This window comes from Zootoca vivipara, chromosome 6 (assembly GCF_963506605.1).
Source record: "Zootoca vivipara chromosome 6, rZooViv1.1, whole genome shotgun sequence".
Lineage (NCBI taxonomy): Eukaryota > Metazoa > Chordata > Lepidosauria > Squamata > Lacertidae > Zootoca > Zootoca vivipara.
In genome coordinates this window covers 2,412,646-2,431,553 of record NC_083281.1, presented here as the reverse complement: position 1 = coordinate 2,431,553, position 18,908 = coordinate 2,412,646, and the positions used below count along the sequence as shown (strand labels likewise).

Genomic DNA, 18,908 nt, shown 5'->3' with positions numbered 1-18,908 from the left:
AGCCTCTGCTATATCTCTGCTGCCACAGGAGTTAGGGCAGTCATGACTGCCGACATCCTCGTCTGCAAAGGAGACATTAAAATAAGAGTTGAAAAGCATGAACAAATACCTTCGTTCCTTGCTAACGCATGAGAGCCCAGGTAAAATATATATTTTTAAATTATTAAAACCTGCCATCCTTGGTGTTCTTCCTTTCGGGAGCCAGGTAAAAAGTATTGCTATTATTGGCCGCTCTCTGGAGGTGAGGCATGCTATCTTCCAGGCGAATAGCCTACAATGGGGCTGGTGAATTTTGTATTTAGGCTGTGTAACCCCCCCCCCTACTTACCTGTAAAGCATTCCTTGAAATCCTTTGTTTTCATCTAAACTTTCCTGTGCAATATGTAGATAGATAGATAGATAGATAGATAGATAGATAGATAGATAGATAGATAGATAGATTTGTTTTCATCTAAACTTTCCTGTGCAATATGTAGATAGATAGATAGATAGATAGATAGATAGATAGATAGATAGATAGATAGATAGATAGACACACACACAACCATGGATGCTAATTGAGTATTGGGTCAAATAGATGCCCACAGAGAGGGTTTTAAACTGGTGGGGGTAGGCTGCATTTGATAATTAATCCAGTGCTGACTTAAATCTCCTGGAGGTGTGTTTTTATTTAAAGTACTGAATGTTTAATGTTCCCTACTCTTAACGGCTGGATTAAGTAGCAATTGCATTGTGAAGTGCAATTTTTCACTCTGTTGGGGTCAACTTGGACCCTTGATACCTTGAAAAGAGTATTCTTACCCCCCCCCCCCCGGTCCATTTTACCTGGGTCTTAAGTGATCTTTGATCCTTACATAGTGGAATAATCAAAGTTAAAATTTTGGGGGTGGAGGAGAGGTGTGTGTGCTCGAAACACCATTGAAAAATCAACCCCTTTGCCTGGAAGGGGAACCAAAGAGAAAGAAAAGCATAGGAATTGTCTTAAAACTGTTGGTTTCTTCTTCCATGGCTCCCTCCCTCAATTAGGTTTTGGACGGGTTACTTTTAAGAGCGCGAGAACCTGCCTTAAACCAGATCGAAACATCAGAGCAGGGAAGCTCGTTCTGACGGGAGCCGTGTCTCTGCAGGGTCCTTGAGTCATGTGGAAGAAAACTTAGTGTGCAGAGCATTGCTTGCAAAGTATGTGCTGGTATTATCCTGCTGTTTCCTCGAAGGCTTATGTAGGAAGCTTCCTGGTCAGACCGTTCATCTGTTGTTGTCTGTGTGCTAACTGACAGATCCTCCAGGGTTATTAATACAGTGGTACCTCTGGTTAAGAACTTAATTCGTTCCGGAGGTCCGTTCTTAACCTGAAACTGTTCTTAACCTGAAGCACCACTTTAGCTAATGGGGCCTCCTGCTGCTGGTGCCGCCGGAGCACGATTTCTGTTCTCATCCTGAAGCAAAGTTCTTAATCTGAGGTACTATTTCTGGGTTAGCGGAGTTTGTAACCTGAAGCGTTTGTAACCTGAAGTGTTTGTAACCCGAGGTACCACTGTATTAAATTTATATACTGCCCTATACCAGCCGGCCTCACACAAAGGAGCTTTCCCCCCCTACCCAGAGATGCCAGGAATTGAACCCAGAACCTTCTGCATGCTGTCCCACTGAGCTACAGTCTTTCGCCTAAAGAAATGGCTTGTTTAAATATGAATACCGGAAGGTGCCTTACGCCATTGAGCCATCCAGCTTAGTGTTGTCTACACTGACTGGCAGCCGCTGTCCAGGATTTCAGGCCGGGAGTTGTTTTCTCCAGCCCTCCCTGGAGAACCCAGGGTTTGAACCTGGCACTTTTAAAATTTATTTTGCATGGAGAGTGTGTGCTCTTCCCACCTTGCTATCTTTCCTGAATTATCTGTATATGGTTGCACGTTTAACTTCTGCTGAGGAGGCAGCCTTGAATTACCCAAGTCAGGAAGAAAGGTGGGAGAGGAAATTAGCAAACGGCCTGTGCAATTATCTGTTTCACCGTCTCGCTGGGACGAAGCCGTTGTTCTCCATGTCCTTCATTAGAAAGAAGAGCTTCATTTTTGTTTTGCTTTTATCCGCCCTTAAATAGGGTGCTGAAATGACTCGGAGCGTTCTGTGGGGGATTGGTGAATTTTCAAATACCCGTGGCCCGCGATGGTCTCTCCCTGCTAATTATAAGTTGGGTTAAGCTTTGAACTGCAGGTGTCCAGAAACTCGTTGCCTCATTTCTGTCTTTCTTTCGAGACAGATTTCACAGGGGTGAAACTCTGTTTGTGTGTAAAGCGGGGCGGGGGTCAAAATAGCCTTTCAGTTCCATTTTTCAGTAATGTTTCCTGAACTGCTGCAACTTATGATGGTACTGGTCCCCGCCCCCCAGTTTGCAAGATTCAGCGCTGGCCAACACTGCCCCCCCCAAATGTTGCTAGACTACAAGTCCCACAATTCCTGACCATTGGCCATGTGGGATGATGGGAGTTGGGAGTCCAAGTCTTCTTAGCTTGTTTCCTGACGCTCTGGTGGTCAAGAAAGGAGATTCCGACGAAACTTTAGGACGATCTTTTTGGCGGCAAGAGCCACTTAAGTGTGGAACGGACTGCGTCGGAAGGTTGGAGGTTTTTAAGCTGTCCGTCATGAATGCTTCAGCTGTGATCCTGCCATTGCAGGGGGTTGGGCTAGATGGCCCCTGGGGGACCCCTTCCGCACTGCAGTTCCAGGAGATCAGAGATGGGGAACCTGCGGCTGTGGGCTGGAGCCCGGAAACCTCTAAAAGGCAGCATGGCGGCGGCGTGGGGAGATCATCGGCACTACCCTGCCAAAGACACTCTTTTTCAAAACGTCAAACGCATTTGACGTTTCTCTTAGTTCTTGACGAAGAGCCGTTTCCAGGAATAGGTTGACTCCACAAGTTTGGCCGGAGTGGCTTGTGGTGGCGGGAGATTTATATCTCTTCATTTTTGGGGTGGCTTCTGTAAGCAAGTTTCACCAAAAGTGGGCTTATCTCTGCTCTTCAGGCGACCGGCTTAAGAAACTGATTAAAAACAGAGCCTTCTTAGGCAATAGTTCTTTTCCTAGAAGTCTTTGTATTGGGCAATTGGGGCCTGTTCTGAAAAGCCTTTCCCCACCACTTCCAGTTCGGTTAAGGTAAGGTGGTACTTCAGTTTCTTCCTTTTGGTCCCTTTTTCTCCGAGATTATGCCTGCCTAGCTAAGGCACGCCGGTTATTTCCAACTAGCAACAGTCCCCACAAAATGGGGGGGAGTAGCTGGGCTCTGGTCTGCCCCTAAAACCTTTGAAGCAATCTTCGCCCTTTTCTCTAGCGCGGGAGTGTGAGGGTTGCCCAGCAGAGAGATAGGCCTGACTGGCGTCTCGGCTGCTGATTACTTCATTGCCTTCCACGCAACGTGTCTTAGAGAATCCTGGAGCAGTTTGCATACCATCAGTTAAAACACAGCACCCCCTCCCCACAGGCTTGCCATCTTTTATTTTTCATTTTACTTTTGACATCGGTAATATCCTGCCAGAACTCTTGCCCTCTGGTCCAATGCCATCTGTACTATATGCTCTGAAAAACCAATAAAAAATGTGTTCACGCTCTGCTTTTTAAAATTAAAAGATACATAATCTGTACTGGCTTGGCAGCAGTCACTCTCCGGCAGTGTTTGAAATTCGCCAGGCTCCAGGCTAATTTTGAACCCTGCTATTGGCCACTTGCGACCAAGTGAAGATGCCTTGGCCCCAGGATGACGCCTGATATCTCCACCTTTTGGAGGTGCATGCCTGGGGATCATTGGATCTTGACTTTTTTCACACACTAATGCCCCATCCTGTAGAATTCTGTCAGTTATATTTTATCTGCACCATCGGAATGAAATTCAGGAAGCAAAATGCTTCTTCTGTGCAGCCTGATCAGGAGCAGGGAACGACGCTATACTGAATTGTTGTCGCTTGTCTTCGCTTCCTCCCTCCTCACAGTTGTGTGGAATATTCCTACATTATGAATGGTCCGTGTCACCATTAAGAAGGGAAGCGGGTGCTTCTGTGGTCTAAACCACAGAGCCTAGGGCTTGCCGGTCGGAAGGTCAGCGGTTCGAATCCCCGTGACGGGGTGAGCTCCCGTTGCTCGGGCCCTGCTCCTGCCAACCTAGCAGTTTGAAAGCACGTCAAGTGCAAGTAGATAATTAGGTACTGCTCCGGTGGGAAGGAAAACGGTGTTTCCGTGCGCTGCTCTGGTTTTGCCAGCTTAGTCATGCTTGCCACATGACCCGGAAAAACTGTCTGCGGACAATCGCTGGCTCCCTTGGCCTATAAAGCGGGATGAGCACCGCAACCCCAGAGTCGTTCGTGACTGGACTTAACTGTCAGGGGTCCCTTTACCTTTTACCATTAAGAAAAAGGCAGGAATAGGCCAATATATATGTGGACTGTCCCTGGGTCAAGGGACTTTCCTTCTTAAAGTTCTCAGAGCTCTTAAACTAGCTCAGGGTTGGCCTCTGAACTAGCAAGATGAGAATCTATCATAGTCTGTCTGACTTTTGAGCCGTCTAGTCCCAAAATGACACTATAAACTTTGTTTAAGGAGCCATTTGGCACGTAGCTGATATATATCTTGAGTTTCTATCACTGGGTCCTTGCCAGGCCAACTGTTGATGCATCGCTGATGCAGCCTGGTGGATTTTATGTTTTACAGTGGTGCCTCGCTGTTGTTGTTGTTGTTGTTTAGTCGTGTCCGACTCTTCGTGACCCCATGGACCAGACCACGCCAGGCACTCCTGTCTTCCACTGCCTCCCACAGTTTGGTCAAACTCATGTTCGTAGCTTCGAGAACACTGTCCAACCATCTCGTCCTCTGTCGTCCCCTTCTCCTAGTGCCCTCAATCTTTTCCCATCGTGGTTTCCCATAGGAATGCATTGAAATTCAATTAATGCGTTCCTATGGGGGGGGAAATTCAAAAAAATATTCAATGCATCCCTATGGGATTCGCTAGACGAATTTAATTCGTTCCACAGGTCTTTTCTTATAACGAAAAAATCGTCTAGCGAATCCCATAGGAATGCATTGAATATTTTTGGAATTTTTTTTGCCCATAAGAACGCATTAATTTAATTTCAATGCATTCCTATGGGAAACCGCAATTCGCTAGACGAATTTTTCATAAAACAAATTCGTCTAGCGAGGCAACCTCCACTAGAAAAAACCTTTCGTTGAGCGGAAATTTCGTTAAGCAGGGCATTCGTTAAGCGAGGCACCACTGTATTTTTAAAATTAGATGGGAATTCTCAAAGAGAAGCTAAGTCGTAACTTTTCCCTTTCTCTCTCTCTCTCCCCCCCCCCTGCAGGGTGCGGCTATGACCCTTACAACCCCGAGCTTCCCAAGCCCGTGTCGCAGAGCCGGAATGGCTCCTTGGAAGAGATCGCCGAGGCAGCTCCTGGCATCCTGGAGCTTGAGCTGGTCAACAAGGCCATCGAGGCCGTCAAGAATGAAGTCGAGCGCGAGCAGAAGAAGTACGAGGAGCTCTTGGGGACGGCGAAGGAGTATGGCTCTTCTGAGCCCCCTTCGCTCGTCTCCAAGCCCTCTGGGTCAGCAGCACCCAAGTCCTTCACTCCCTTGGAATATAACCCCGGGGGCTACAGCCCGGGTGGCAGTGCCGACTACAATCCCACCCCCCTTGCAGTGGCCACTCCGAGCCGCTCCACCAAGTACACCTTGGATTCCTTCGACAAAGCGAAAGGCAAGGGCAGCTCACTGGAGTACGTGCCCACAGTGGTCACCCAGCCCAAGAAGTACAGTTGCACAGTTGCCAAGAGCAAATACACCCTCGACAACTCCAAGCCGTCCACGGACTTGGAGTACGACCCTCTTTCGAACTACTCCGCCCGGCTCCTGAGCAAAGCCAAGGAGCAGAGAGGGGCCAAGAGGAAAAGGGAGGCCGACCCCGAGGAGGGGTATTCGCCTTTTCCCAAGAAGCACTGCGACGCAGGGAGCGGCCCTGAGCCGGACGCCAGGTTCTCCGACTCGGAAGAGGAGCGCGAAGTGGCTCCTGTCTTCCCTTTGAAACTGAAAGGGGGTCTGGGAAGCAAGCCGGCAGACGGGGGAAAGGGGTCCCCGCGGGCCGATTCCCGTTCTCGGCACATGAAGGAGACGGCGGTGCAGTACGATATGGAGGACATCGAGAGCAGCGTCAAGGACTCGCCGGAGGAGGGTGAAAAGTTCACCAAGGCGTCCCCCAAAAGGGACATGAGCGTGGGGAAGCGAGGCCCGAAGGATAAGCTGAAAGATAAGGCCGTCGGCGGCAACGCAGCGGACGGCAAGAGGGAGCGTGGCAAGGTTGCAGACAAGGAGAAGGCGGAAGCGAAGGCTCAGCGCAGAAATGGAGAGAGGAGCAAGGAGAAGCACGGCAAGCCCCACGCCGACGGGCGCTCGAGGAAGCAGGACGAGCACCCCAAGGCTGCGAAAGCAGGGAGCTCTGGCACGTGCAAGAAGGTCACGCAAGGACCCAGAGCAAAGACAGTGGGCAGCGTGAAGAAAGACGGCAAGCTGAATCCCCCTGGGGGCTTGAGACCCAAGACCACCGAGGCTTCGCAGGCCGAACGCAAAGACAAGCAGGGGAAGCGGCCCATCTCGAAGGATCCCAAGGAGAGCCCCGGAGCCAAGTGCAAGGCGAAACGGCGGGCTCTGAGCCACGCCGACCTCTTCGGGGATGAGAGCGGGGATGAAGGGCAAGCAGGGCAGCCTCACCCCGTGGCCTTCCGGGATGTGAGCTCGGATTCGGACCAAGACGACAGCTGCTGCTTCCCTCCACCCCGGGACAATGGGGTGATGAAGCGCCCTAAGGTGCCCAAAGCTCCTCCTCCTCCTCCTTCCTCCTCGTCCTCTTCTTCCGATGAGCTTGACTATTCGGTGCTGGAGAGGGACGTGGACTTCGAGTCCGACCCCATGGAGGAGTGTCTTCGGATTTTTAACGAATCGACCGACGTCAAGACGGAAGACAAAGGCAGGCTGGGGAAGCAGGTAAGAGGTTTGGGGGTAGGTAGGTTGGGAAGTAAAGCCCCTCTGGCTCCATTCCAACTTATCCCAGGTGAGGGCGCTGGGGGGGGGGTCACAGCCCCTTAGCAGTTCTTTTGAGTTTAGCTATTCCGAGCAAAACGTAAAAACGGGAGGTGTTCCTGTGGCCAACATCTATTTGCTCGGACCCTTTCGTAGAGTCGGAATCATATAATTTTTAGAGTTGGAAGGGGTCACCAGGGTCACCTAGCCGAACCCCGCTGCAATGCAGGAATCCTTCGGCCAAGGTGGGACTCGAACCCATGACCCTGGGATTAAGAGTCTCGTGCTCTACTGCCTGAACCACCCACAGCCTTTTCGAGACTAAGGGCGATCTATCACACAAATAAAAGTAACTCAGTAGCACTGAGCATCAGGGTGGATTTGATTTAAATCACAATTTAAATCACTAGTCAGTAAAACTTGGTTTAAATCTCTCTTTTTTAACAGAAAGACACATTCTTGCTGGTATAATCTTAATATTTGCAACCAGATGAAGGTTTCATTTTTGGAATAATAAATTTTCAGTCGTTTTCACAGTTACATCAAAAATTACCGTTTTGGTTATACTATTAGAAATACAGACTGATAATTACGAAATTATGGCGAGGTTTAATAAGTTAACTGTTTATATTTGGACAACTTTTCTGCTGTACTTTTTTGGAAGGAGAAGAACAATCATTTCCTTAATAACAATTTATTTAACTAAAACAATAACATTATAGCATATGCATCCAATTTATTTATCCAAAACAATTTATTTAACTAAAACAATAACATTATAGCATATGTATCCATGTTTGTTATCCATGTGGTTAATCAAGAATAATAATAAAAACTTAGACTGAGTTTTAGCACGCATGAAAAACTTAAAACAAATCCATATTTCCTGATGAATAGCCTGTGGACTTAACTTAAATGGATAATCTTTAGAAATATCCCCCCCCCAAAGCATTTTATTTAAAAAAATAAAAAAAATCTTGATTTTAAAAAAAATCCGGTTTAAATTTTCAAAAATCCGATTTTTTAAAAATATCATTGCTTTTTATCCACCCTACTGAGCATGCTAGAAAACGAGGACAGGGAACTTGTGAGGCCTTCCAGATTTTTGCTGGACTCCCACTGTCCCTCACTCTTGGTTGGTGGGGCTGCTGGGAGTTGTAGTCCAGCAGGAACCGGAAGGCTCCCGGAGGTCCGCCATCCTTAATCCAAGAAGTAGCATTCCCTACTGCTTACAAGAAGAGGGAGGATGCCTCTGTTTAGAACAGGGTTTCCCAAACTTTGTTCTCCGGCTGTTTTGGGACTACAACTCCCATCACCCCTAGCTAGCAGGACCCCTTGCTCAGGGATGATGGGAACTGTAGTCCAAAAACAGCCGGAGACCCCGGTTTGGGAAACCCCGGTTCAAGAAGGCACATTCTCTCCTCAGAGCGGCGAATGCCTCTTCTTCGGCACGTTAGATTCCGAACACTGTGTGTGATCAGGTGTTTCTGGATCACAGCTCCCATCGCCTCTGACCGCGATGGGAGCCAGAATCTAAGAGGGCCTCGGATATCTCACCTTCCGTCGCTGACGAACGACTGCAGCTGCAGCCAGAAGACTGCAAGGCAAGCACCGTTCTGCCCCGCAGGGCTTTCTGAGAAAGCAGCTTCCAGTTTGTCACGCGAGGGCTTCTGCGAAGTGACTTCCCTCCCCACAAATCTGCTTTGTTTTGCTTTCGCTTCTGTTTTGCGGTTCCCGTTACTGTAGGGCGAGGCTCTCCCCCCCCCCTTCCCACCAAAGTATGCAAACGGTGGTCTGTCGTCGCTCCCTTTGGTTAACCCTCTCTCTTTTTATCCCCTGCCTCTCTCCCCCCCCCCCCCCGCCCCCGCCAGCCGTCAAAAGAGGAAGGGGCCGAGGAAAAGCCGGCAGAAGACTGTCTAACCACGCTCTTTCCTGGACAGAAGCGGAGGATCTCCCACGCGATGAAGCCAGGGAACGTAAGTGGATAGCAGGGGAGAGAGAGAGTGTCAGAAAACCCCAGCAGCAGCTGGATCATGCCCAAAGATTGCTGCCAGGGTTACCGTATTAGCCTAAATATAAGCCTCACTTCCTCCCCACCCCCCACCCCCCAAAAATCCCAACCACGAAAAGTTAAAGCGTAGCATAAATTTGCCACAATAACAAAAACAGGCTTTTACGATTCCACTGCTGAAACACACAAACATTGCCGATTTGCGAGCTTGAGCTCCTGTGGAATTGTAGCAATGGAGTAGCGATTTGCGATGTTAGTGATTGTACAGTAGCTTTTGCAAGGCTTTGCAAGACCAAAGGCTTAAATTGGCTCGGAGTTACAATCTGATTGTTTTCAGTTTTGTGTTGTTGTGTGTTTTTTTTAAATAAAAAAACCCATTGATTTTTATCCACCCTGGTCTGAATATTCAGATTTGCTGGGGTTCTGAATGTCTGGTGTCATTGGGGCTCAGACTCCTGTCTGCCTCAAGAGCATAGCCCAATGGCCATGGACAACGAGAGAGTCCAGCAATGTGGAGAAGGCCGTAGGTTCCCTTCCTGAGAGAGGGGGACACCACTTCTTAGATCAGGGGTGGGCAGCAAACCTTTGGCCCTCCAGATGTCTTTGGACGCCAACGCTCACCAGCCCCCAGTGGCCGGGGATGCTGGGATTTTTGGTCCAACAACATCTCGGCCACCCTCTGCCCTGTGGAAGCTCTTGTCTGTTTTCTCCTCCCTCCCCTGGTTTCTTTTTATTGGAATTTTCTGCTCCGGAGGGCAAAGGCAGTATGGGGTTTGTTTTTCACCCCGTGAAATGAAAGCGGAGAGCTCTTAATGGCTCGATATTTGCAATATTTTTGCCCTGCCGCAAAAGCTTTGTTTTAACAAGTAAGGTCTGTGGTCAGCACAAATAACGTATTGTGCTTTTTGGCCCCCCCCATCCATTAGCGCTCCCCCCCCAATCTAACAGAGAGATAAGGGATATGGGTGAAATGGGTTGGAAATGGCGAAGCTCAAACATTTTGCTGTTCCTTAGCACCGCTGTCCCCAAACTGCCTCGCAATGGCTTTGAGGCAGGCCGTGGGGAGAGAACAAAGGCGACCTTGCTACGTACTGGGTGTAGCCCATGTGGCGCTTTCCGGATCGCGTCCCACTACAAAGCCCATCCTCCGTCCCCAGTGGCTGATGGGAGGTGGAGTCCCCGGACATCTAGAGCACTGTGCGAATTTAGTCAGGCGCATTTTGCACCTGGCTCCCGCCCCACTTGTGACCAGGTGAAGATGCCCGAGTGCCAGGATGACACCTGACAATTCCATCACCTGGAGGTGCATGCCTGCAGATCCTTGGGTCTGGACCGTTTATACACACTAATACCCCACCCTGTAGAATTCCATGTGTTATATTTTATCTGCACCATCAGAATGAATTTCAGGAACCAGAATGCTTTTTCTGGGCAACCTGAGCAAGAGGGGCGAATGGCATTATAGCGAATTGTTGTCGCTTTTTTCGCTTCCCCCCCTGCTCACCATTGTGAATGATATTCCTACGTTTTGAATGGTCCGTGTCACCCTTAGGAAAAGAGGTTGGAATAGGCCAATATATATGTAGACTGTCCCTGGATCAAGGGAGTTTTCTTCCTGTAAGTTCTCAAAGCTTTTATCCCAGCTCAAGGTTGTCCTCTGAACTAGCCAGATCTTTAACTGAGAATCAATCACAGTCCACCATTTGAAAAATAAAACTTCAGAGCCGTCTTGCCCCCAAATGGCAACTAGACAAGTGCAACCTTGGTTTAAGGAGCTGTTTGGCACCTAGCTTATATATTGTGAGATTCTAACACTGATCTAGAGGACCACGGAAATTCCCTGTCTTCTCCAAGGCATTCTGACCAATGTGGCCTATGTTCTGGGAGGGTCACCAAGGGTCATCTAGCCCAGCCCGCTGGAATGCAGGAACCACAGCTGACAGATGGTCATCTAATCTTCCAATGACTCTGAGGATTTTAATTGGATCCAGCCCTGTGCCTTTGATAAGTCATTTGCTTTCATGTGATCACCCGTAGGGGTGATTAAATGGGTGGGGCTGACCTTCCTGCCTCTTCCTTTATAATCGGCTCAAACTCTGGCCTCGGTTTGCCAGCCCCTGTCTTGTTGGTGCCAACCAAGCGCCTCACTTCCCCCTTCCTCTCCGCGCAGGCTGAGGCCCCGACCAAGCCGGTCTGCCGCCCGTACCGGCCCCCGACGGCCCAAGAGGTGTGCTACCAGCGAATCCAGCTGGCCCAGAAGCAGGCGGCCCAGCTGGCCCGGCAGCTGCCCCCCTCGCGGCCGTCTCCGGCACCTGCGAGAGCCTCCGTGGCGATGCACAAAGGGGAGAAGAAGCGGATTGCTCACGTGCCCAACCCAGCTCTTCCTGCAGCGTCCAAGGGCGGTAAGCGAGGACTTCTGCTTCTCTGCTGCAAGGGGCGGTGATCTTTCTTTCTGGGTGACAGGCCTGTTTCAACATCTGGTAGAGCATGGGGAGTTTTTTTGTGTGTCATGTTTTGGGAGGACACCCCCATCTTAAGATTCAAAGTGATTGCGACTGTTCTGTGTTTCCTTAAGAAAATGCAGATTAATCCGTTATGCGTTACTTTCTGTGGGAACTTCCATAGTTCTAGTTACAGGTAGGTAGCCGTGTTGGTCTGAGTCGAAGCAAAATAAAAAAAATTCCTTCAGTAGCACCTTAAAGACCAACTAAGTTTTTATTTTGGTATGAGCTTTCGTGTGCATGCACACTTCGTCAGATACACTGAAACAGAATCAACCAGACCCTTATGTATATTCAGAGGGTGGGGGGTGGGGGGGGGAATGGGTGATGGGCTGATAGGAGTGGTGAACCTGTTGATGGCTGTTAACGACTGCTGATGACTGCAATTGGTCCTGCGGGGGGGGGGGGAAGCAAGGCACAAAAGAAAGCTAGATCATGCATAATGAGGCACAAAAGAAAGCTAGACCATGCATAATGAGATAAGAATCCGATATCTCTGTTCATCCCAGGTGGCTCCGTGGTTTTGAGCTTGGTAATGAGTCCCAATTCAGCAATTTCTCTTTCTTGTCTGTTTCTGAAATTTTCCTCTGAATATACACAAGGGTCTGGTTGATTCTGTTTCAGTGTATCTGACGAAGTGTGCATGCACACGAAAGCTCATACCAAAATAAAAACTTAGTTGGTCTTTAAGGTGCTACTGAAGGAATTTTTTTATTTTTCTGTGGGAAAGCGCACCTTGGTTTTGGAACGCTTTGGTTTATTTCCGGAACAGATTAAGTTTGAGAACCAAGGTACCACTTGCACTGGGTTTAGCTCTAGATGTTGCCCTGTTAGGTTTATCGTGTTTTCTGCTTGCTTGTCCCCACATCCCTGTGTGCTCCCAGCCCTAGGAGGCCTCAAGAAAACCCCTTCGCCCGGGAGCACGGCATCTTCCAACGGGGCCGAAGCCCTGTCCCTGAAAGCACGCACCCTCGCCGGGATGGCCTCCAAGACAACCAACACGAACGTCCCCAAAAGGATAGCCCATGCTCCCACGCTGCAGGTACAGATCCTCTCCACCACCCCCTCCCTGGAATTGCTTCACAAGGGAGCACGCGGAACGCGGGGGGCAGGCTGTTTGCTGCGTCTTGCCGGGGCCTCTGTCAGAGATGGGTTGTGAAATGCGCTGGGCTGCACAGAATCGTAGATAGGCAGTGTTGGAAGTAGTGAGGTGAGGTGAGAATATTCTCCGGGGAGAATGAGAATACAGTGGAACCTCGGTTTATGAACACCTCGGTTTATGAATTTTTGGTTTACAAACAGACTTCCAGAACCAATTGCACCCATGCTTCGGGTTAAGTACGCTTCACGCTGAGTACTCCGCGGACCTGTCTGGAACGGATTAATCCACTTTCCATTACTTTCAATGGGAAAGTTCGCTTCAGTTTATGAACGCTTCAGTTTAAGTACTCCACGGACCGTCTGGAACAGATTAATCCACTTTCCATTACTTTCAATGGGAAAGTTCGCTTCAGTTTATGAACGCTTCAGTTTATGAACAGACTTCCGGAACCAATCGTGTTCATAAACCGAGGTACCACTGTATTCCTGCAACCACACTTCTCGCAGGGAGGGAACTGCCAGAAGGCCCTCGGAGCTGGGCCCCGGTGTCTTGGCTGACCGATGAGGGTGGAGATGCTCCTTAGCTCAGGAGTAGGGACCATCTGGGGGGGGCCTTTCTGAGGTTGCCGAACCAAAGTCCCCACCCTCACCCCTGACTGTTGGCCAGGCTGGCCGGTGGGGCTGGAATCCCAACCCTGCTGGAAATCACTTTAGCCCTTGTGTGGAGACGGCAAGGCCCAGTTTCTCGAATGGGCCTATGTGCCCTAAAGCTCCCCTTCGTTCTGCATGCATTTGTTCAGTACATTCATAGGCCAGTTTCCCCCGCCTCCCTTCTTTCATCTTCACGACAGCCCTGCGAGGTAGGCTGTGTGATGTAGTGGTTAAGAGTGGTAGACTCGTAATCTGGGGAACCAGGTTCGCGTCTCCGCTCCTCCACATGTAGCTGCTGGGTGACCTTGGGCTAGTCACACTTCTTTGAAGTCTCTCCGCCCCACTCACCTCACAGAGTGTTTGTTGTGGGGGAGGAAGGGAAAGTAGATTGTTAGCCGCTTTGAGACTCCTTCGGGTAGTGATAAAGCGGGATATCAAATCCAAACTCTAGGATGGGCCCAAGATGGCAGCTAGCCCCCCCAAGGTCCCCCAACATGACCGAGCGGGAGGATCTGAACCCTGTCTCCCAGTTCTGCGGGCCAGTCGCACATGCCATAGCCCCACAGATCCCAGTAGCCTGTCGGGAAAAGGGGCGGGCGATGCGTCAACCGAATTCCTCAGGCGAATCTCTCCCCTCCCCTCTCCTCGTCCCTCCCCCAGAGTGCTACTTTGAAAAGGCCGGTGATCCCCACCGAGTTCGGGGCAAAGGTCCCCACCAACATCCGGCAGAGATACCTCAACCTCTTCATCGACGAGTGCCTGAAGTCGTGTACCTCCCAGCAAGAAGCGTTCGACAAGGTTTGTACCTTTGAGGAAGGAGCAGGGGGGTGTTATTTGGGGTGGGGTACGGAAAGAATTCTGGATGCTTAATAGTTTGCCGCTCATTTACGGCAGGCCCAACAGCCTCGGCCCGACCTGGCCCCTCTTGGGTGATTTTCTTCCGCATCACAGCTCCGCCTTGGCTGTGTTGGCTCAGGCTCATGGGAATTATAGTCCAAATTATCTGTTAAGACCCCTGGGTAGCTGGGTGAGAACCTAGGATTGGTGGGAAGGAAGAGTTGGAAACTCGGTGAGTGAGCAAAATCGATCATCTTTCTTGGGGTTTGCATGATGGTGTATATTTTTTTCCTGCCACTTTTTACACTAAAGTGTCTCAAAGAGACTTGGGAGTAGAAGCACAGAATGGTAGAGTTGGAAAGGGACCCCCAAGGGTCACTCAGTCCAACCCCCTTGCAATGCAGGAATCTCGGCTAAAACATGCGTGACAGATGGCCATCCAACCTCTGCTTAAAGACCTCCAAGGAAGGCGAGTCCACCACCTCCGTTCCACAGTCGGAACAGCTCTTACTGACAGAGAGTTTGCCCTGATATTTAGTTGGAATTTCCTTTCTTGTATATCTTGAAGCCACGGGTTTGAGTCCTACTCTCCGGAGCAGGAAAAAACAAGCTTGCTCCCTCTTCCATGCGTCAGCCCTTCAGATATTGGAAGATGGCTCTCCTATCTCCTCTCAGTCTCCTCCAGGCTAAACGTACCCAGCTCCTTCAATTGTTCCTCATCAGGCTTAGTTTCCAGACCCTTGATCACATATTTTAATATCTAGGAAATAATAACAGGAAACAAAACCAGAAGTAAGCAGGAAAACGAACATAAAAATCCTCACCCGTAGAGATACGTAAAAAAGGTGAAGTCCTTACACTTCACCAGTAACTAGATGAGCTTTCCGGCCCTCGAGGCTCCCCGGGGCCAAGCCCCTTTGCCTTGCACCTTTCCTTGAGTGCTTTTTGCCTGGCTGGAAATGTTCCCTGGATGGAGGAGAGAGAACAGAGAGTTTGTGTGCGTGTTTGAGCAAGCCGTCTGCAGAAACGAAGCCCGTTTTGCAGAGGGCGGCATTCATTCGTTTCTCCGGCCCACAATGTCGCCCGCAGGCCCTGGCAGAGGAGAAGGTGGTCTACGACCGCAGCACCAGCCGCAACATCTACCTGAACGTGGCAGTGAATACCCTGAAGAAGCTGCGCAGCGCCCTTCCCAGCCCCGCACACAATGATCGCAGTGCGTATTTTCCCTTTCCTTTTCTTGCTTGCTTATTTTGTAAGGTTTCTTGCCTGCCTGACGTAACTCTGATCCTCAATCTGTTCTCTCTCATTCACATTCGGATCAGCAGTTCAAAAGAAGGAGAAAGAAAAATATGGAAAGATACATGTATCTTTTTTAAAAAAACAACAACCTCAAAACATTTTTGAAATCAACTTTTCAGATTTTACGAATTCTTTACAATAGCCATCAGAACAAATCTCTCCTGTCCCTTGACTCCCCCCCACACCCTTCCATGGTGTTTTTTTTCAGGCGTTATAAAGCTGCTATATTACTTACATTTTACCCATTATATACGTTAAGTATAAATCATTGAACTACTGTTCTCACCTGCTGCTATTACTACTAGTACTACTACTACTACTACTAGTACTACTACTACTATTACTACTACAATACCTAGGGGTCTCAGGGCGGTTCACAGAAAAAAACAAGATATGACTGGGATGTGACTGGGAGCGGCCACCGAGACCCTATAACATCAGTCTTGAAAGACCTGCATTGGCTCCCAGTACGTTTCCGAGCACAATTCAAAGTGTTGGTGCTGACCTTGAAAGCCCTCAATGGCCTCGGGCCAGTATACCTGAAGGAGCGTCTCCACCCCCATCGTTCTGGCGGTTCGCTCGCTACGAGAAGCCAAGTTACAGGGAACCAGGCAGAGGGCCTTCTCGGTGGTGGCGCCCGCCCTGTGGAACGCCCTCCCACCAGATGTCAAAGAGAACAACATCTGCCAGACTTTTAGAAGAGGCAGCCCTGTTTAGGGAGGCTTTTAATGTTTAACCGACCAATGTATTTTAATATTTTGTTGGAAGCCGCCCAGAGTGGCTGCGGAAACCCAGCCAGATGGGCGGGGTGTACTGTATTTTTCGCTCCATAGGACGCACCTGACCACAGGACACACCTAGTTTTTAGAGGAGGAAAACAAGGGGGGGGGGAATATTTCGCTCTCTTTAATTGTCCTATGTGCAGCTCTGGCTTTTGGCAGGGCTCTGGCTCTCGCATTTGCTCCATAGGACGCACTGACTTTCCCCCTTTTTGGGAGGGAAATAGTGCGTCTTATGGAGCGAAAAATATGGTGAATAATTAATAATAAAATCACAGAATACATAATAAATATAAAACAACAACCGAATAGCCCCCACCCCAGCTATGTAAAGACAAACGTAGGTTCCCCCCCCCTCACATTTTGGCACTTTCTTTGAGCCTAGTACCGCGACGTGGCAATTCTGATGACGTCAAAAGCTGTCCTGGGATTGCATGGGGCTGAGGCCTACTCGGAGAAGACCCATTGAAAAACAACAGGTCTAACTTAGCTCTGCTCATTCATTTCAGTGGGCCTGCTCTGAGCTATGGCCCGCTAACTGCATCTGATCCACAGGTGGCTGCACAGGAATTTGCGGACTCGAGCGCCCCTGGCTGAAGCCAGCTTTCTGAAATAATAATAATAATAATAATAATAATAATAATAATAATAATAATAATAATATATTATTCATACCCCGCTCATCTGGCTGGGTTTCCCCAGCCACTCTGGGCAGCTTCCAGCAAAACATTAAAATTCAAAAATTCAAAATATAAAAATACAATAATGTGCCCATTTCGTACCCGGCTCCTTTTTCCCTTCCCAGGACTCGGCAACCGGAAGTTGGTGTCTCACGAGGCCATGCTGGGAGGCAAGCTGGCAGCCAAGACCAGCTTCACCTTGAACCGCTCTGCGGCCGCTCAGTTGCGGGCGGAGGACCTGAAAGGTAGGCTCCTCTTTCTGTCGAGTAGAAACGGCGGCTCTGTGTGTGCGCGCGTCTGTGTGTCCGCGCCCCCTTCCTTTCTGCCTTACGAGGTCCCCGGGGCCGTTCAATCCCTTAAATCCAGTGCGAAGAACACCATAAAACCTTTGCGATCCCTTTGAAACCAGGAGAGCAGGGGCTAATGTCTCTGCTCAGCAGATTTTATTTGAGTGAGCCGATCTCTTTGCCACCCTTAGGGGCCTCCCTCTACCGCCGGCTCAAGGAGTACGTTTTGACAGAGGACGACCTGAAGGAGCATGGGTACCCTCTGCCATGCCCCGAGACGTCGGGCCGCGCCGTTGTCTTCAACGCGGAGGAGAAGAAAACGACTGACGGTAAGCTCTGCGGGAAGAGGGGCGAGACCCGCGAGGGCTTCTGGCTTGGCGATCCTCATATAGTATCGATCCATTGTATTTATAATCCCTCCTGTGTCGTTTTCCCCCTCCCCACTTTATCACCAGCGACAACCTTGGGAGGTAGGTTGGGCTGAGAGGCAGTGACCGGCCTCCAGGTTCACCCACTGAATGGGGATTTGAACCTCAGTCTCGCAGTTCCTAGTCTGACAACTCTAAGCCAGAGGCCTTTTGGGGTCCACGGATCCCTTGACCAACTGCATTCTTTCTGTGGCACCCCTGGGGGGCTCAGGAGCCCAGTTAGGTCCCCTCCTTCCCTGCAGAGCTGGCAGCCCCTCACCCTTTTTTGAACACCCTCCCTTGTGGAGGGTTCCCTCGGCCTCCTCTCCCCTCTCCTTGGGAGTCCTCCGGGCAGCCGCTGGTCTCTGAGCTGCCCCAAAGAGAGCTGCTTCCTCACGCTGCCCCACAGGGGTCTGGGAAGAGGAGGCCCCCAGCCTCAGTGGCCCAACGGAGACCGGACAAAGGTGGACATGAGGCCAGTAGCTTACTTTTGGGGGGGGGCAGCAACGGGCCCTGCCAGGCTTGCATGGCACAAAGCAAACAAGATGATGGGCCAAAGCAAACAAGATGAATTTTAACAAGGAGAAATGTAAGGTACTACACTTGGGCAAAAAAAATGAAAGGCACAAATACAGGATGGGTGACACCAGGCTTGAGAGCAGTACATGTGAAAAGCACCTAGGAGTCTTGGTAGACCACAAACTTGACATGAGTCAGCAGTGTGATGCAGCAGCTAAAAAAGCCAATGCAATTCTGGGCTGCATCAAGAAGAGTATAGCATCTAGATCAAGGGAAGTAATAGTACCACTGTATTCTGCTCTGGTCAGACCTCACCTGGAGTACTGTGTCCAGTTCTGGGCACCCTTCAGCACTGGGCACTCAGCTCCCAGGCTGGCATTGCAGACAGCAAGCACAGGAAATCTTAGATCGAACTGAGAAACAAGGACACACAAAGTACAAAATTGCTCTCTCCCTCCCTCCCTCCCTCCCTCCCTCCCTCCCTCCCTCCCTCCCTCCCTCCCTCTCCCTGAGCTCCTCTTCTCTCTCTTCCCAGCTGCTCCTGCAGTTCTCAAAGACATGCTCTGGGAAAGGCTGCTGGGGCGGGGGGGGGGGCAGGGGTGAGGTGACGGCAAGGCCGGTGGAAAAGCCATGGACTAAGTACAACAGAAAGTCTCTCTCCCCTCACAGTTCGTACTGCAGGTGTCCCTTGTCCGCTTGAGAGTTGTTTCTAGTCCCGCTGCAGTTTGCTTATTTCTTTATGGAGCAGGCCTTCGTTGTGCCACGAGGGGGCGCACCCACAG

The 18,908-nt window shown here is 49.9% G+C and overlaps 1 protein-coding gene across 1 annotated transcript in view; it reads left to right on the top strand.

Annotated features, from left to right (window-relative positions):
* The window catches only part of REXO1 (RNA exonuclease 1 homolog), a 32,156-nt gene that overhangs the window by 2,093 nt on the left and 11,155 nt on the right, over positions 1–18,908 (top strand). The window contains exons 2-9 of the mRNA XM_035119245.2: positions 5,346–7,018; positions 8,926–9,030; positions 11,236–11,467; positions 12,451–12,608; positions 13,979–14,116; positions 15,245–15,368; positions 17,039–17,158; positions 17,392–17,529. Coding sequence (XP_034975136.2) covers positions 5,346–7,018; positions 8,926–9,030; positions 11,236–11,467; positions 12,451–12,608; positions 13,979–14,116; positions 15,245–15,368; positions 17,039–17,158; positions 17,392–17,529 — 2,688 coding nt within the window. The remainder of the gene's footprint in view (positions 1–5,345; positions 7,019–8,925; positions 9,031–11,235; positions 11,468–12,450; positions 12,609–13,978; positions 14,117–15,244; positions 15,369–17,038; positions 17,159–17,391; positions 17,530–18,908) is intronic.